The 20,362-nt window shown below is 39.8% G+C and overlaps 1 protein-coding gene across 1 annotated transcript in view; it reads left to right on the top strand.

Annotated features, from left to right (window-relative positions):
* Positions 1-20,362, top strand: part of LOC126183937 (Down syndrome cell adhesion molecule-like protein Dscam2) — a 461,766-nt gene that overhangs the window by 432,969 nt on the left and 8,435 nt on the right. The window contains exons 22-24 of the mRNA XM_049926285.1: positions 13,218-13,348; positions 14,684-14,855; positions 16,791-16,899. Of these exons, the coding sequence (XP_049782242.1) occupies positions 13,218-13,348; positions 14,684-14,855; positions 16,791-16,899 (412 nt within the window). The remainder of the gene's footprint in view (positions 1-13,217; positions 13,349-14,683; positions 14,856-16,790; positions 16,900-20,362) is intronic.

Genomic DNA, 20,362 nt, shown 5'->3' on the forward strand with positions numbered 1-20,362 from the left:
ATGAAGAAAAATTAAGGACATGCTTGGTTCCACAAAAGACTGCAAGCACGAGGCATTTACAGTACTGAGTGTGGATGTGCAACACAGTGTGGGATTCTGCAGTTACGAAAATGACAGGGATGATCAGTTCCGATGCCAGTGGCGTCCACAGACAGAATGGACAGCGTCCACAGAGAGAATGGACAGACACTGGGGCTCAGTGCCCACATATCGCTGCACTGCACTCCCGCTCCATTGGTGTGGTACCCAGTTGTGGAGGTGCACGACTGGCCTGCCCACAGAAGAGGTCAGCGGTCAAGTGGCTACACAGAACACAACACCTGGGCACTTTTCCTGCAGATGATGGGTACAAAACTCATTGAAACGTTGTGAAAAGATGAAGGTACCGCTTGTCTGATCACCCAAGAAGATTTTTTATCACTAGAATACACCAAGAAAGCTTGCAATCACATATTCATGTATACTACATTACAGTTCATGCAGATCTTCCCGTGCAATACCAGGGACTCCAAATTGAAGGGGTGTGGTATTATTGGTATTGGTTGGGTTAAAATTCATTGTTTCCTTTAGTATTTAAATAATATTTAATTTTATAATATCTGTGATTATCATAAGCATTGAAATTTCCCGACAACTGTTCGGCTATAACTTGAGCCTAGACCTTTTCATTTCACGGGCAATGCTTTTTGCAACTTTGAGAAGTATAAAGTAAAGGATAAAAGTACTGTCAAATTGAAACTTCATTGATTCTATGGATTTGGAAGTTAAATGAATTTCCTTGAATAATGATTTTAGGCCAGAAAGAAAAAATTTCTTCTGTTCAGAGAATGACTGTCCTCTTTATGTGCTGCACGTACCAGCATATTCATTGTACTCTTGTGAGTGTCTTTTCACGAAGTTTTGCAGTTGGTTAACGCCATATCAGTTAATCAGGAAACACAATTTTGTTTCCTATATGAGTTTGAACAATTTTACCAACATAATGGAATCAGACACCTGATTACCACCTTGTTCTATCAAGTTTTTACTGACAACATATGAAGATACCTTGAACAGCTTCCCCACAAGTTCTAAATCTGCTCCCACTTATAAGTTCAGCCAGGCAGAGCTGCTGCCCATATACATGTGCAGCACGCTGCTCAACCTCTTCTTGCCGCTCAGTGAGCTCAAGAGTCCATGGAAGAGCCCATACTATCCTGCATCCGTGCACATCTGGGCTTGCTTTTGGCCACTCCCAGGCTAGACCCAAGGTATCTACATCAACATACATTGTGTCAGCCACTGTATGGTGCATGGCATAGGATACCCTGTACCACTACTAGGTATTTCCTTTCGTGTTCAAATTGCAAATAGTCAACTGTTGTCTCTATCTCAAACATAGTCAGCATACCCTCCCCTGCAGACACAAGAAAGCTGCACGGCAGAACCCAAAGATTCACTGGGAGGTTCATTGAAAGTGCTGGAACCCTGCTAAGATTTGAATCTTTGGTTGGGATTCCATTCCAGCCCTGTGACGATGAAATGGAGGACTCATCACTTGCTGACTCTGCTAGGCTAATTTGCTCTATACCTGTGCCCCTTCCCCCTCCCACCTCCTCCATCTATCAAGACCTCGCTGATTGGATGTCCTCTACGTTGTAGATAATGCTATGATTACAAAATCTGTTTTTCTTCCGCATGACTCCTACATAAGTAGATAATTCAGTTTGTCACATAGGCCTGTTTTGCTTGTTTAGATGTGTTGTCAGTGTTGTTTTGTCAGTAAAACAGATTTACTATTAACTTGTATGACTTTTTGCTGTGAATATAATGATGTTGACGAGATATAACACAGTTCACCCATAAATTAGAATAGCAATACATTAGTAACTATGTCATAGGGAATTTTATTCTGAAAGTTCTACAGCACAAGCAGCAAGAGCAGCAGCAGCAGAGGCTACAAAATCAGCAGGTGATACTACAGCATCAGCATCAACAACAGCTATTCCTCCTCCTGAGCAAGCAGTGACTGCCGCCATGCGACGACCACCGACCTGGTTAACAACATTAGACAGCAGCTATGCATACTGGAATAGGCACATGGTCCGCCCGTACCATCAGAATGAGGCGAACTTCACCACGGACACAAATAATGCCACAAGTACCTCCAGACACAAGATGAACCCGAAGCACAAAAAATCCCCAGAAAATTCCTCCAACAGCAAACCTCCAGCACCCAGCCCGGAAGAGCTAATCATCCAGTTGCGACATTAGTATTACCAACAGGTAGCTCTTTCGAGTCGAGTGCTGGAGGTCCACGTCGGAGGAAGAATCCTGCAAGGGACTGCCACACTTCAAGCCAACACCACCCAAAGCAGAGGCAATGTAGGCTTTAAGTTATTTAAAGTTGTGACTGTGTAATACTAACTGGTGTGCAACTGGAACTAGTTCAGACCATACTGAGGACAGCATGCATCCTCAGCAATACTGACTCAGGTCCCTGGCAACCAAATCTATTACTCAATCACTTTCTGTCCAATCAACAGGTATGGGTTCCAGTCCCCTCCCATGCCCTTGCATCTCTGTCCATGTCACAGTTATGAGCAGTGATCTGATCACTGCTCATAACTGTGACAGTCCTTGCGCAACGCAAGTGGGTGCCAGTGGAGGTGGAACACATACCTCCAATATTGTACCCAACACCCGTAACTATTTAAGCAAATATCAGTCAGTAATCATCAGTTCAGTCGACTAACTTCGACTTCTGCTATGCTATAAGGCAGCTTATCCTGATACAGAAGTGTTGTTTGACCTTTTGGTGGGTTTCCAGTGTCACACTCCTATAGTGAATATCAGACCATAAGATAGCAAATTTTCTGGCATATGTGCAGATTAAAGGGGGAAACAGTTCTCTGTCCCAGCTAAAATATATCAAGGAGTGTTTTATACAATACATTGAGGTTCAGGCTCACAGGCATTCTAGCTGAGTGGCTTGCGGAGCTCACTGTTGGTAACTGAAATGGGCAGACCCACTGGTGTGGTAGGTGACAGTATTACAGCTGCACAGGAATAAGTCTTCATTTTGCTGTCCTTATGAAGCTGTCAATAATACATACTTGTCAGTGGATAACAACTCTGATGTTTGTACTGATTTTGTTTAGGTTACATTTTGAACTGGTTTGGCTTAGCACAAGATGACTTTTGCTTTGTGGGTGGGGGTGGAGGGCTTCCAAAGTGGACACACACATGGCAAGCTCTTTCAGTTCAGTGCCATTCAGCACTTGGGCTACATCACAGCTATGTTGCATTTAACAGTGATTCTGATTCCAGGTTTTATGTTTGCAACTTATGACACTATAGTCCTGTAGATGCACTCTTTTCACCTTTAACTGTAAGTATGAATGATATTTCTGTGCATCCAGTGACAGTAAAAAGAGGGCCTAGTGTTTGGACATATGGCAATGGATGCTTGATTGGTTCAAATGGAGCAGGACAAAATTTACATTCACTGTTTTAACTGATGAAGACAGTCATATGAAATCCTCTTCAGCGGTGAGGCTCACCCAATAAAAGTGAATAGAATGACAACTTTCTTCACTACAGCCACATTCCAGAACTATAGGACAGTAGCCAGATAGGTATGCTGGAATATGCATTCCTAATTTTTTTTGGAAGAATGCGAGTAAAATTTAAGTGGGAAAGGTGGGTCTGCTCAGGTCTTCGTTTCATCAAAACAGCACAACAGGGTAGCCAAAACTGACATGGATATGCTTTTGCATTCACTTTAGAGCATAAACAGGGTGTATACGACCCGGGACAACCAGGAAAAACCCGGGAATTTTTTCATCCGGGAGAAAACCGGGAAAAACCCGGGAATTTTTCATTGTTTTAGCTTTCGGTTAAATTTATGTAATTTTGACTGCAGAATTGATTTTCTAGCAAAGAACGTTATTGCATCCTGCTACTGGAGAATGATACTGCAGCAATAAAATATAAACGAGAGGGAAAAATATAAAACTTTAGTGGCAAAGGAAATGTGCAGTTTACAACGAAACCCCGTGCATGCACAAGCGTCTGCAAATAGCAAAAATATGTCAAAGGCCGTAGGGTGCAGACTGTTGATTCTTCGTGACAATGAACTGCTTGCTATGAGCATGACGTCACAACTGTTCACATTAGGTTCGTTTGACCAATTGCCAGCGATTTGTTGCGCATGCGCACTTGACTCGCGTATAAGCAGTACCTTCTCCCGCTTCCCGCTACTTGTAGTTTGGCTGTTAGCTGTATCGATAGTGGCTGCAAGCAGCCAGATGCAAACGAGAAAAATTTTTCTTGCGCGCCCTAGCTGCAAGATTCGCGCTTGCACAGAGTTGTCTGAGTTGTAGTGGGGAGGGGGTTAATCTGCACGTGACCCGTGTTTACGTTAAGTGATTTCGCTGCTTCTCTTCGTTTACAGCTCCCACGTCAAATGAAAACAAAACGGATTTCTGTGGCCGTGAGCTATCAAGTGAATTAAAATACATTCACATAATTACGGAGGACAAAAATATATTATTGATTTCAGTTTTCTGATTTTATTTTATTTCCAAGTTAGTAGCAGTCAAGCATTAATCGCCATGCAGAACAATGAAGTTATTTCTGCAAGTTTGCTAAAGAAATTTGGCTTGATTAATCTTTCCGCTGAGGCGATCGTTTTATTTGAAACGAAGTGTTTCATTCTACAGTATTGGCTAGTTCCAACTGTTGCTGAATTTCAAATGCACGTTGTTATCTTTTGCCATGTATGGCATTATGCCATAATAAAGAACCAAAAATGAGATCGTATAGTACTGGTACTCCAAGAAAATTTACATCCCAAAAACCACACTGAAAAGCTTAATCTCAGATGGGACCTGCTTCTTTGTGAATCTGGAAAAAGCCAATTTGCACTTCAAGCTGAATTATGCATTTTAGTATGGTTTACGAAATTCTGATGCTCTTTGGAGTATCGTCTGATGCCCTGTTTCTTTTATGGTGTAATCTAAGCTCTCTTAGTGCTTTATACACACGAACATGCGGGCTTCCTAAACCACTGCAGTTGCACACGCAAAATAATGTCTGTTTTCTGGCGCTCTCTGGCAACTGGTAAATCGAATCTATTTCTAACAGTCTCCGGATAGTATTGCGAACGGTGGTTAGAAAAGCGTTACATTCAAAGTAAATTTCTTTTTACCCAAGATGAATTATGTTACGTGTGAGAAAGTGGGATGGATATCTAAATCACAGAGCGTTCGAAACCGAACAGTTTGAGGACCAGCCACTTACAATAATTTCGAGCCGCGAGACATTTATGTCATAATTTTAAATTTACTGGCACATTTGTGTGATGTATCTTAAAGTATAACACACGCAAAAAAAGATCAATATTACATGTGGAAGCTTAGCTTCTGTTCTTCTTCTTCTCTTCTTCGGTTATCAACCCACAGGTTGGTTGGCAGCAGCACGCCATTCCGTTCTTTTGTCAACTTTCTTCTTCATATCTGCATAGGTCTGGCACCCGATGTCATTTATTACTTGTTGAATGTAGCTTAATCTAGGTCGTCCTCGGCGAGTTCTTCCTTCAATGATTCCTTCTAATATTCTCTTAATGAAATTGTTATGCCGTAAAATGTGACCTATGAAGGTTATTCTTCTTTTCTGTATATTTCGCCAAAGAGATCTGTTTTCTTTCACTCTTCTGAGGACATCTTCGTTTGTAGCCTTGTCTCGCCAGCTGATTTTTTCCATTCTCCGGTAGCACCACATTTCGAATGCCTCTAATCTTCTCTTTTCTTCTTTTCCACAAGTCCAAGTTTCACATCCGTAAAGGGCTGTACTCCACACATAGGTTTTCATGACTCTCTTTCTTACGTCTAAACTAACATTTCTACTCGTCAGTAAGTTTCTTTTTCCATTGAATGCTATTTTGGCAAGTTGTATTCTGTTTTTAATGTCACTTTTGCTCCTTCCATCTGCTGTTATTTTGCTACCTAAGTAGTTAAATTCTGTAACCTGCCCTAGTTTCTCTCCCTTTATTGTTATTCGTATGGGTTCATTGTAGTTCAGGGCGCCACTCACCATCACTTTAGTCTTTTTCTTATTTATTTTCATTCCATACTGTTCTTTTAAGGTGTTTTCCATTTCATTGAGTGCGGCTTCTAAATCTTCTTTCCTTTCTGTAATTATGGCGATATCATCTGCATATCGCAACATATCTATTTTCATTCCGTTAAGTTTTATTCCTACTTCAATATTCTCTCTTATTTTGTCTATTGCTTCTTGGATATATGCGTTGAAAATTACTGGAGATAGTGGGCATCCCTGTCTCACTCCTTTCCTTATTCTTGCTGTTTCTTCTTTGTTTTCCTTCTTAACTAAGGCTGTTTCATTTTGGTATATTTTAAAGATTATCCTTCTATCATTATATTTCAGACCAGCCTTCTTCAGAATTCTAAACATTTCTGGCCATACAACATTGTCAAATGCCTTTTCGAGGTCTACGAAGGCTATAAATACTTGTTTGTTTTTGGAAATTTGTTTCTCAATTATTAGTCTTAAAGATAAGATTGCTTCCCTCGTCCCTACACCGCTTCTAAAACCGAATTGGTCTTCACTTAGAGTGCTATTCAATTGGTTTTCAACTCTTTTCAAAATTATTCTTATTAGAATTTTTGATGCGTGTGAAAGAAGACTGAGTGTTCGATGGTTTTCACAGTCCATAGTAGATGCTTTCTTAGGTATAGGGAATATGATGCATTTCTGATAGTCTTCAGGAACTTCACCTGTTTTGTATATTTTCTGTATGAGTTGTAGTAATGTAGCTTTCATTTTGTCTCCTGATTTCTTAATTAGTTCAGAAGGTATATCATCAACACCTGCCGCTTCTGTTGTAGCGTGTTAATCTTAGAGACCAATATTATATGTGAAAGCTTAGCTTTTCTTGTAGATATACGGTACTGTGTACATTAATGTAAACCTTTAACTTTTCCTCTTGTGTGTTCGCGCTATGTAACAAGTGATGTTGCTATTGACTGACTAAAACACGTGGCCTATGCTCTGAATAGCTGCTGTCATCGGCTGGCGAGATCTCGTGGCTTGAGATATGACTCGCTTACAAAAGGACATATCAACCTCGGTTTCAACGCTCCGGAAACTAACGCGATGTGTTTGGTGCAATTCGAATTTATACTTTCGTAATACGAAAATTTGCAACGTATATGTTGCTGCAAAACAAAGGTCTTTCCAAAACTTCTCTGCCCCATCTTTTCTTTTTTTTCCGGGAAGTTCTACGCGATTGTATAAAACGTTAACCATTCAAAGGATTAATAAGTTTTACAGTTCCGAGGGAAAAATCTACGGAAAACGTACTGTCACTTAGCACGGAAAAGGGTATTTTCGCCTGGGGAAAAAGCATATTTTTTAAACGGAATATCCGGGAGAAATTCGGGAATAATCCGGGAATTTTTTTTCCTTGTCCCCGTATACACCCTGATAAATTTAACTGTAACATTTTTCTGTTCCAAAGCAATGAAAAATATCTTCACATGAAGGCTGTCTGCCAAAGAATATTTTTACAAATTTTCCAAGAAGTGTCTTCATAAATTTGAGAGAAGACACTTGGGCGTAAAATTTAAAGGTGACCTAAGGGTTAAAAAAGACAAATATGCATTAATTCTCCAAAAAATTCAGTGACCTTTATATTTATTTATTTATTTATTTAGTTGTTTATTAATTAAGAAATACTGTAGTATTAAGTTGCAACCATGTAAGTAAAATGCTTTACCAAATTTTTGATGATCACTTAAACAAGAAACAGTTCCCGAAAGGCTTAAGTATGTGATTGTAAAATAGTGTTAACTATTGGCCAACCTCACTACTTTCAAAGTTTTCTAAGGTTGTAGAGAAACTAATGCACCTTAGTGACCATAATTAATATCAGCAAAAGTTAGTGGCTTTCAGATAGGGTTATCAACAGATGACTAAATATTTGCATTTGCTGCTAGTGTTTTGAATTCCATCAATAAGAAATTGAAGATTGTTTTTCTGACTCACATTTGATTGTCAGTGAGAAAATACTTTCTACACAAAGCTAAGTACCTAGGTGTAAGTGGTACAGCAGGAAAGTGACTTAAATTGTACCTTTCTAGCAGAAAGCAGAAAGTCACATGGGATCGTGCAGAATGTGTTTCACTATCATCAGAATGTGATTCCAATACTTGTGGTATGTCTTAATGCAGTTCTGGATCTTGTGCCTTTTATTAATGATCTACCTCTGAATACAGAAAATTGTGAATTTACCACCTTTGCTGATAACACAATAGTACTTAAAACTCATTAGACAAACTAAAGGCGTCAGGCAATAAAGCCTTTAAGGATTTTTGTGAACTGGTTTAACATAAATGTCTTTCTGTTATATACACTGCCTGACAAAAAAAGTGAACATCCAGAACAGGAAGAGGAAACAAAATGAAATGTCACAGGTTGAGAAGATATGTGATGTTATTTCAGTGATTACAAAAGCAGTATGAGCCCACTTACCAGTATGATGTTGCGCCCTCTCTGACCTGAATACATTCAGATTTATTTGGGAATGGTATCATCAAGCCGTTGTATCCCCTCCTGAGGTAAGCTGGCCCACAAGTGATGTAACTTGTCCATGACATCCTGGATACTGGTGATGGACTGGAGGTTATATGTGAGTCGGTAGATTGTGTTCAATCAGGGACATATCTGAACATCTTGCATTGTCCTGCTAAAAAATGGCACCATGATACTATCACATGAGAGGTAATACGTGGGGACATACGAAGTCTGTGACATAAAATTGTGCCATCGTAGTTACCTGAACCAACTGTGACCTGCAATCGTACTCGATGGTGCCCCCATACCGATGGTGCCATGAGTAACACAACTGTGCCTTGCCAAAACATTGGAACATCTGTTCTTTACAGTAGTTACTCAGCATCTGACTCTGTTCACACCCCTTATATACCCTACCAGACGTGGTAACAGTATTGAACATGAACATTAATGCTCCCTGGTTGACATTCTACCTGTCACAAAGCATTACAACCCAGATCCATACTACTAAACAGGGTATTCAGAAATTCCTGGTACAGACTTCTAAGACTTGTGAAGGCGAGTGAGTAGACAATATTTTGAACTGGAACCCATGTCCAGAAACATACAATTTTCATACTACCACCATTTGAAAACTTATTGGTAATGTGACCACTTTTACAAGTAATTGACTAGGCATGACCCAGTGCATCACTTGTTTCACAGTTCCACTCATTAATAGCCTAAGAAATTGCTCACGTACTCATTAACTGGGTTGTCTTAAAAGTGATGCAGTAACACCTCTTCCAAGTCGGGTGTGTGGCATCTCTTTGGAGCACCAGTCATGCTTTCTGACAGTGAAGGTGCCCTTTCTCAAAGCTGTTTCATAATTATGGAGTTGGACATTGTGGAGAACGATCTCTGTACTGATGATGAGCAGCTCTTTCATTACTGTGAGCTTTGTCATGCGGAAGGATCATGTCGTATTCTGCAACCATGTTGATGTAACATTCAGACACGTGAATTAGGCTCGAACCAAGTGAACGAGTTAAGGTAGACATCAAATGATATCTGATCCAGCGTAACCAATCTCCATCATGACTATCCTGTTGTATACCTACCTAGCAAACACGTTTTCAAACAGCTTTAGCATGGAACCAGTTTACTTCAAATATTCATGACACTCGACTAAGCCTCCAGACATATGCTATACAGAGGGATCCAAAAAAAATGTATCCACTGTTTAAAAGTCCATAACTGGCAAACTAATTGACGGAGTTGTCTCACTTTTGCTAGTGTAATACTTTGTAGTTTCGGCAGTTGCCAAACAAGTGTTGTATTGTGTTTTGTTTTGTCAGATGACAGTCACCAGATAGTCAGTGTTTTGTTCTTAGTTGCACCTAGTTACTCAAGTAAACATGGCTGGCACAAGGCTTACATTCGATGAAAGGAAGTCAGTGTTTGGTGAATTTTGAAGACAGCAAAGTGGAAGTGCTACATCCCACGATTGTTACAAGCAATGAAAGAGGATGACCCAGATCGTAGAATGGAGTTCTGCGAGTGGTTTACTAACATGGTGCACAATGATGAAGAGTTTGCAGAGATGATTGTGTGGTCTGAGGAGGCACAGTTCACTCAATGGTACAGTAAATTGCCACTATTGCATCTACTGGGCCACCGAAAATCCGAACGTACATGTAGACAAAGCCATGAATTTGCCAGGAGTAAATGTGTGGTGTGGACTGTCTTACTGGGGCTTGATTGGGCCATTCTTCTTTGATGACACAGTTACCGGTGAGGTGTACATTCAGAAGCTTCAGAAGTCCATTTTACCTGCCATCTGAGACTTGTATGCAGACGGAAGTGTTTACTTTCAACAAGATGGTGCCCCAGACCACTACCAAAATCGTATTAAGGCGTATGTCGATGAAAATCTACCAGGAAGATGGGTAGGCTGTAGAGGTGCTGTGGAGTATCCACCACATTCCCCAGACCTAACTCCTCTGGACTTTTACCTGTGGGGAACACTAACGGACGTCGTTTATCGACAAAAGCCACACACATTGGATGAACTTCGAGAATCCATTGTACATTAATGTGCAAATATCCAACTGAACACGTTGCAGCCACTTTCGGTGGCATCATTTGTGTGTGGATGTTAATGGTGACCATTTTGAACACCTACAGTGATATCTTTGAGTTGGACTTTAAGCTATACTTTCACCAAAAACAAGACAACTCCGTCAATTAGTTTACAAGTTTTGGACTTTTAAATAGTGTATACATTTTTTTGGACCCCTCTGTATATTTTTTGAAACAGCAGTGTATAGATTTTGTGTTAAAATGATCCGTGATTAAGAAAATGGTGTGGTGTGAAAATGTATGGTTTCATTTTCTTTCTTGCAGCCATTTTTAAAGATAGCAGGCCACTTAAGCCATTAGACAAAATTTCTCCCATGTATAGTCTTTATCTATGCTTTTTAAAAAATTTTAGGCCCAAAAAAGTAAGGTTTTTCTTCCTTACGGTCAGTTGCAACAGATAGAGGAGAGTTGTATTTACACCTTATTGGCTTATGATTAGAATGCTGCTACGGAATGTGAATCAAATGAAACTTTGAAGTCCCACCCATCAAAAGATTAAAACCGTGCAACATACCGTGTGTGAAGCTAGTATTGTCATAGATCCAGCAGCTGGAGAGGTCTCTCTCATACCCTGTATACCAACCAATTCACCCACTCATTTTAAGTGACTTCGGTTCCCAATCAAGGTTTTGTTTACAATAACAATAAACAATACTCGTGGTCAGAGAATAGGAGGGGGGCAGAGGAAATGAACAGAGGGTTAAGGAGGAAATGGGCAGAGGGGGAGAGAGGGAGGGGGGGGAGATGAGATGGACAGAGAGGGGGGGGGGGGTAGCAGGATATTGAGCCATATATTAAATTCCCATGCATATTTAGCAATTGCATTGCCAGGTTCATTAGTTGTTTACATAATATCTGTGAGACAAGTGGTGGTCGGTTTTGGACAACAGCCAAACACAAAGAAATGTGTGAGGCGGGAAAAAAATGGAGTGATCTGCAGAAAACTAGGACGAATACTTCAAAACACTTGAGTGGACACACTGATAGCTAACTAAATCCCTTGCACTGATCCAACATGGGATCTGACCAGTAGTGTTCTGCAACTTGTCACTCATTGTTTGCACTTATTGAAATGTGTAGGCTCTTAAATCAACTTATGATGGTTATTTTTTACACCATAGAGCACATGGAATTATCCTTTCTTGAAATTGGCCACTGGTTAGAAAATTGCTATGCGCACAGAAATGAGTTGTAAGAATTGATTGTAGTCCACCCTTGAACCATGCATAGAGGTCTTTTAAAGGAACTTGAAATCCTCATATCTAGTGCACAATATATATTATCACTGATGCATTTCATACTTGAATGAAAAGTAGAGCTCCACGGTTTGGAAAGTCAGTAAAATGGCGGAGAGTGCAGTGTGCTGACCACATGCCTATCTGCATTGTATCTGCATGACACCATGAGGCAGAAGATGACACACCAGCTGATTGATATCCATTGGGCCTTCACAGCCTAGACAAGGAACTTGTGTTTCATAAGGGGAAAACAGGCCACTTTATAAACCCAATAATGTATTACAAGAAAAGAATCCATGATGAGTATGCAAACCTGAATATTGCTCAAAGGGGATTCATCCCAGTGGTGGTAAGATGGTTGTCATTCACTTTGCAAATTAAGTGATAAGTGGATGGTGAACTCAAGTTCAAAAAATACTCAAGGCAGTTCCTGTTGAGTCATTTTACACTATACAATAGTTCTGTAGCCATAATGTATAGCTTCCATGTATCTGTAACACTCGGATACATTCCCAGATCTCATTTGTGTGCATGTTTGTTTATTTTTGTAAGCATATTTAAATATCTAAGTTACTTATATCTTAACATGAAATTGATTACTGTTTATACAGGGTGGTACTGGAGGGGTGGTCAGTATTCAGAGATAAGACTGGAATGATGATTTGAAGTAAAGCAAAAAGGTGTAGTAAATGTAGTCTCTAAAATGAATGTCTTAAGAGCTGTGAACACTTTAAGATACACACTCAAGAGTCTATGTTTACTGGACATTTTTCTTGTTTTTTGTTCATACTACCACCTCTCAAAATATGATAATCGCTTTCCAGTAAAGACTCTCACAGTATCGAAGCTGAAGAAGTGCTTATTGCCTTTGAAGTATGCATTTTAGAGCCCACATTCTCTTGCCATGTTTGCTTTGAATGATTGTCATATCCTTGAATACTGACCATTCCTGCTGGGACACTTTGTATAATACCATAGCATGAAAGAACAAACAACTTGTAAAACTCACTTGTTCCGTATCGTGTGATAAATTCATAACATAGGTCACTAGAATAATAAATAAATTAAAAAATAAGTAAATAAATAAATGTGAGGATATATTTGTGAGTGCTTCCACTTTATAATTGCAAACTGTGTTTTTCAAAGTACGTTGGTAGTAATTACTCATGTTATAAGTGCAGTTTTTGCTGTTTTGTGCTTATTTGTGTATTCTTTAATGAATTCAGTTATGTGTTTCCTTATTTCCTTCTTATGCAAATGCTAATGTGAATTACTTCATAGAATTTGCAGAGGACATATCTCCATATGCCACATTTCATGTGCCAAACCAGCCATCTTCTCCAGCACATATACAGACATTTGTATACCATGATCATCACTTAGCAGCAATGGAAACAATGAAACTTAAAAGCGTAAGTTAATGACTATTTTGCTGTGAAATATCATTAAGGTATACCTATTAATATAAAACTACAGCCATCTTTGTAACAGTATGTGTAGTGCTCTCTCTCTATCTATCTATCTCTCCTCCCCCCCATATCTCTCTCTCTCTCTCTCTCTCTCTCTCTCTCTCTCTCTCTCTCTCTCTCTCATATGTCTTTCTCTTTTATGTGGGACACAAAAAAGTAACTTTGAACACAGCTTGCATGTTATATTTTTTACTTTTTCTTGGAGATATTGTTCAGATTCTGCTGCAGTAATGACAGAATTTCTTATAGTATCAAAAGATGCTCAAATAAGTCTGTTGGTAGAATGTTAACATACAGTCATAGGCTTACAGTTTTTGCTTCTTTTAATAAAATGTATCAGGTATTTGACTCATTGAAATCCATCTTGTGTGTACTGACAAAGTATTTTAATTGTGAGAAAAAGATTTTGATGAGATGTATCTTCCAAATTGCTTGAGAAACAAAAGTTTACTGGATTACATCATGGAGAATGTCGCACACAGTACATTAGTAGATGTCAATGATGACAAGAAGCTACTCCAAATATCAGTTAATATCCTTGACACCAACACCAACATAAAATTTACCTTACTGTACATTCCATTAAGGAGAATATTTAGAAACTTGGAACAAGTCCAGATTTAGCTTAAAATAATGAAAGTGAAGTAATTGGTAAAGATTTAATCTATGCACTGAAGTAACAGTAAACTATAACTATACTGTCTAATATAATTTATGATTGCAACATAACTAAAATATTTAAAAACATAAAGAGCCATGTGTGCAAATGGCCATGTCCATATATATACTGCTCACATATGACGTTACTATTTGCATAAGGTGCTGTATGTTTCCAAATATTTTAGTTATGATAAACCCTTTATAATGTCCTTTTTTTCTTATCCACATGACAACTGGGCGTGAGGTCCAACTTAAAGTGAATGCGTTTCATAACAGACTTCTTGAGACCTGAAGATGACAGCAAAGTCTGTCAAAACTGATTGTTTTAAATAAAGTAATATTTATGCGATCTTGGCTGTAGAAACTATGTAACAAGTAAAACAAATCATTCCTTCTATTTCCTCAAAATGAGAAAATGCTATAAAAGGTGCTTAAATTTTTGTCAAAGATTCTCTCTCAATGGATGAATGGCCCAGTGATTGTGATCATATAAAATGTATAGTCTGAATTATATGTGAATTAAGTTAATTTGTAACAGATCATTTTTAAAGGTTTTCTTTTCATAGTAGTGTCTTATATTTTCCTTTATAAACAACCTGATTAAATTTTATCTTTCAGTCAAATCCACAAGATGACTACACAAAACTCAGAGGGAGTCAAAAAAGTAAATGTGCACGATCAGAAAGTTCTGATTATTCAAGTTCAACAGCACACAGGTCTGATGCAGGGCCAGTTGCCATTCCCATCCACACAAGCACTAGAAATGACATAGACGGTCTGTCATTACAAAGTAAGTATATTATACAGTGTACTCTTAAATTACTTGCCAGTGTTATGTTACAGGTGCAATTGCCCAGTATGTAAGCTAGAGCTTGACCATTTGTACTGAAATAAGTATTTATTTCAATTGAACAATCTTTTTAGAAATCATCATGTATTTCCTTTGCTTCACTGTCATCTACATATCTGTAGAAATAAACAGCCTGCTCGAGGGTCTCAAACAAATTCACAAAACAAATTATCCACAACTTCTTATTTCATTTGTTCATAAGTCTCCTAGAAACAGAATTAATGGTGGCGATAAAACTAGCTCATACACACTTACAATCTATCTTTCAGTTCAATGTGGATGAGTTTCATCTATTACTCTGGTGAAATGAGGCACTTGTTCAAATCTGACTTCTCTGATTTTGCAGAAATTACACAAAATGTTGAAAATTTTGACATTTGGTAGTAGTTTCCTCATGGCTTGGCTAAGCAAAGTTTCCTGGTTTTATCACTCCAGTACTGCTGGGAGTAGGTCATATTATTTGATTTTCTTTCTAAATTTTTGAGAGATTGTACAACCAAAGCACTCTTGCAGTGAAGTTTTGCAGTTTCTTCATGATTTTGTGTTCAGATGAGACTATATTCAGTGGCTTTCCTTTTTCTGTGGTTCACTGTCCCCTCCCTTTTATCCTGAATGTAGCTTCATTGCTTGTAAATGTTTTGCTTGTTCTCACTGCAGGAGCATGACAATCTCTTTTCCCTACTGGAAGGGTAACTACATGTACATTGTCTCAAGGCTCTTGTATAGCTGTTCTTTCTCTCTTCAGTATTATTCTTTACAATGATGCAGGAACCCTACCAATTTTATATTGTTTCCAAATGCAGTGCAATAAATCTTTGGGACTGTCAAGAAGTGAATCCACAACTAAATATAAATCACATAAATAATGTACTTGTGTGCTATCCCATCATTCAGTGTAATTATTTTGATTGACATTTCTTAGACACAAAACAATTTTATCATAAAAGAAAATAATAATTTTTTTGTTTAACCTTACTTTTTTCCTTTTTAGAATATCTCAAATGGCAGATGGAGTGACTCTTTCCATTTTACAAACTGGGATTTAGATTTCCCAAAAAGTTCATTTATGTGCATGAATTTTTTTGTGCTGACAAACCCAGTAGTTTGAAGTATATCTGCTGCCAGAAATCTAAACTGCCATAATTTCTATAGCCATGGTTGCATGAATGAGTATTTCATCCTTTCTTTCATGACTTGTCATTCCTGATGTGAGACTGTCGTGTTCCTGTGTAGTTCTTACTGAAATACATACATCCACCCAGTACCTACAAATAATTTGTAATTTCTCACTGCCGTACCACCTAAATGTTCTTGCAACATTGTAACAAGCAAATACGTGTCTCGGGTTCATAATGGGCTGGATATAATAAAAATTATGTTCTTCAGATATAAAGGTATAAATATGCCAGCGAAGTTCTTGCATTTGTTGCAACATAGTAAGCAGCAGATTGTGTCTCTGAAGTTCTAAACACAAATATCTGTGGCAATTCTATACTACTCTTAACAATTATCAATTCAATTTATTAATAACCAGACTGTGAATAAATTACATTTTACCTGGAAAATAAATGAGTTTAAGCTGTTTGTCCTCTGAATTCTAGTCAGCTTTCCTTTTATGGAAGGAGACAGTGCAACATAAATTGATGGAAAAATGCTGCAACATTACTGGTATTGTAAGGATGAAAAATTTAGAATGTTTGTAGTTTTCAGGCAAGAGTATAGTGGTTGTTCAGAGCATTTGATTTGGTAATAACAACACCAGATTAGAGAGCTTGCTTAAGGTTTAGTAATGAAGAACACTTTGTCACACAATTTAAAATTTTCATAAAGACTGTTTTCATTGCTTTCATTAATAATTTATTATTTTCTTGCCAGCCATTTTATATCAAGGAGGAGGAATAGGACCAGAGTCAAGCACATCCCCAGAACCATCTCCTCTGCCAGACAGGAGGAATGTCACTCGAAGACAAAGGCACAACGTCAGGTAAAATGTAAGCCCCATCCCATATCTCGACCATCCATCAGGTCCATGAAAATTTGTCATTACATGACAAATATTTCATATATGACAACTTTGTAGTGTTAATAATGAAAAAAGTGTTGGATAGTGTTTGATTTTGAGTAAAATTTCTTTTTTCCTTTGTGTGGAAAAAAAAAAACTTGCATGTGCTCAGATTAAAGAAAAAGGTTTAATCTGATATACCATTCATCTAGCCTCAAAATTACATCACTTTCAGTATCATTATCAGGAAGAACGCCATTTTAAACTGGGTTTATTGAGAACATTTTATGAATGCTTCTTAGTAGCAGAAAATAAATAATCATCGCTAACGAAATAATATACTGAAACCACAACATACATCATTTGCAGATTCTAATTGTTCCATGTAATGCAACTGTAATAAAGTATCAAATGTCGCTGATCAGTTTATTTGTCCTGTTTGCTTTGACAATTGACAACCAGAAAGTGACAAGTATGTACTTGTAATCATGTGGATTACTTTGACAGTAGTACCATTAGTACCAAGGTCCCACTCTTTTGTAAGCAAAATGCAGTTTCCCAGCAATCTGCCAGTAAAGTTAACCCTATATTTTCTTAAAGTAAAATTTGTGTGATCATTCCACTACATATTCCCATTCATTATTATTCCCTTGTATTTACATGATGTAACTGATATGTGTCAGTCATTAATTTCACAGTACAAAGCTAATATGTCTATACATTTCATGAAATGAACAACTTTTCAGTTAAGCTGTAGAGAGTTGCCACTGGTTAAGGCACAGAACTTGCAGAAGCAGGGTTAAATTCCCCATCTGGCCGTCACATTTAGGTTTCCTAAATTTTTTAAAGGCAAATAGTCCCTGGATTGTTTTAAAGTGACATGGGTAATTTCTTTTCCTATCTTTGTTCTGTATGTTCTTGTCCTCCATCTCTAATGGCCTCATTATTGAAGGTACACTCATCTCCAATCTTCCTTCGTTCCTTTAGCAGTGAAACTTTGCTCCGTGCAGATATTTGGTCAGATTGTACCTTGATATTACAGTAATCTTTATTAGATAATTCTTCCTCATATGTAACTGCATCAACAAAATTTGAGATTCTAACAGTATCTCCTGCACTGTCTGACAAAAAAAATGAAGCACCCAGAAGAGGAAGAGAAAACAATTTGAAACTTGATGGGTGAGAGGGTATGTTATGTTATTCCAGTTATTACAAAATTGAAAGAACTTGGCATTATGAGCAAACTTACGTTGCACTCCCTCTGGCCTGGAGGCATGCACTGATTTGGTTGGGGAAGGCTGTCATAGTCATTGTAACATCTCGTGAGGCAAGCTAGCCCCCAAGTGCTGTAACTAGTCCTTTGTATCCTGGATATGGGTACTGGCACAGAGTTGGTCTGAGCTGGACCCAGATATGTTCTATAGGGGACATATCTGAGGGTCTTGTTGGCCACAGTAGTACCCCAACTTGAGTGAGTTCATGCACACATGCCCTGTTTTAACAAGCATTGTCCTGTTGAAAATGGCATCACAATACTGTAACATGACAGGTAACAACTAATGATGCAGGGTATCCATGACATACTGTTGTGCTGTCAGTTCCCTCAGCTACTACCAGCTGTGACCTGTAGTCATACACGATGGCTCCCCACACTGACGCCAGGTGTAACACACCCCCTGTGGGTCCGGGGATTAGAATAGACCCGAGGTATTCCTGCCTGTCGTAAGAGGCGACTAAAAGGAGTCCATCCCCCTCACGGGGGTAGTTAGCGCCTGCGTCCGGAGACGGACGGTTCCACGACCTATAATTATGGTCTTTTTGGTTTTTCACTTCTCGTTTCTTCCTTCCTTTTGTTGGTTCCTTTCTTTGCTCTTCTCCACCTCACTGTCTTCCTTACTCTTTCCCTTGACTTCTCCTTGCCTTCTCATTGCCTTCTCTGGTCTCCACCTCGGCGTTTGAGACAGTCCGTCCTCTTTCTCCCTCTCTCTCTTCTTTTTCCTCTTCTTCCTTCCTCCCTGTGCATGCCTGAAGGCCGACCCACGCGTTCGCACGCGTAGCCGGTGACGGGGTAACGCGTAAGTCCCCGCCCTGGGTAGACATGTAAGGCACGCGCGTACCCCCTGGTAAAGGCCAGGCCCGGGGAGGGGTGATTGCCTGAGCTGATACCTTCTGACCATGCCGATTGGTCCCTCCGTCTGTTTCTCGGGAGGTGTGACCTGAGGTGTAAACATTCACCTAAGGCGGGAGTGCCCTCTGAGAGGGTCCCCACAAGGAAGGAGCGCGCCATCCGAGACGCTGGCAATCATGGGGGATTCCTCTGCAATGGATTCCACTCCATCTCTCTCGACTTCTGCCCAAAAACGGAAACGTGACCAGCCACCTGTGACAAAAGTACTACCGCCTGCCCCACAGTTCCTCGTCGTTTCTCGATCTGAGGACGGAAAGGATTTTTCCTCTGTCAACCCTTTCGTTATCCAGAAGGGCGTAGATGCCATAGCCGGATCTGTCAAATCTTGTACCAGGTTGCGTAACGGTACCTTATTACTAGAAACTGAGAGTGCCTTTCAGGCACAAAAACTGCTTCGGGCCACACTCCTGTACACGTTCCCTGTCCGGGTGGAGGCCCACCGAACTTTGAATTCATCTCGTGGTGTAGTCTCTACTAGCTCCCTCGACGGATTGACTGACGAGGAGATTCAATCTTTCCTCGCTGAGCAGGGCGTGACGGCTGTCCATAGGGTCATGAAAAAGGTCAACAATGACCTTGTACCGACCCGGACACTTTTCTTGACCTTCGATAGTGTTAAGCTGCCATCGCGCATCAAGGCGGGCTACGAGGTTATTTCTGTTCGCCCCTATGTCCCGACACCTACGCGCTGCTACCAGTGTCAGCGTTTCAATCACACTCGACAGTCTTGTTCCAATGCGGCTAAATGTGTCACTTGTGGCAGGGATGCCCATGTGGGTGACTGTCCACCTCTGTCTCCTCGTTGTGTGAACTGTCAGGGTGACCATGCCGCATCCTCCCGCGACTGTCCTGTCTATAAGGAAGAACGCTGTATCCAAGAAATTCGGGTCAAAGAGAAAGTGTCCACCTCGGCTGCTCGCAAGCTATTGGCTAGTAGGAAACCCGCGCTGCTCCTAGCGGGGAAATACAGTACTGTCCTCGCCTCTCCTCGGACTACCAGGGAGGTAGCAACCCAGACATGCGATCTGACCTTCAGCACCACGGTCGTCCGTTCGGCCAGTGCTAAGATCGCGCGGTCGACGTCTCCTCTTCCTCCCATCACCCCACAGACACCAGCCCCTTCATCAGCTTCTGCTAAGACGAAGACCCCGAAGTCAGATGCACAGGCCTTCAAGAAGGAACCATCCCGTGCAGACTTCCTACGTTCCTCGACCTCCCAGCCTTCGACCGGTACTTCTACCAAACGTCCTTCCAAAA

The sequence above is a fragment of the Schistocerca cancellata genome, chromosome 4 (genome assembly GCF_023864275.1).
Source record: "Schistocerca cancellata isolate TAMUIC-IGC-003103 chromosome 4, iqSchCanc2.1, whole genome shotgun sequence".
NCBI lineage: Eukaryota > Metazoa > Arthropoda > Insecta > Orthoptera > Acrididae > Schistocerca > Schistocerca cancellata.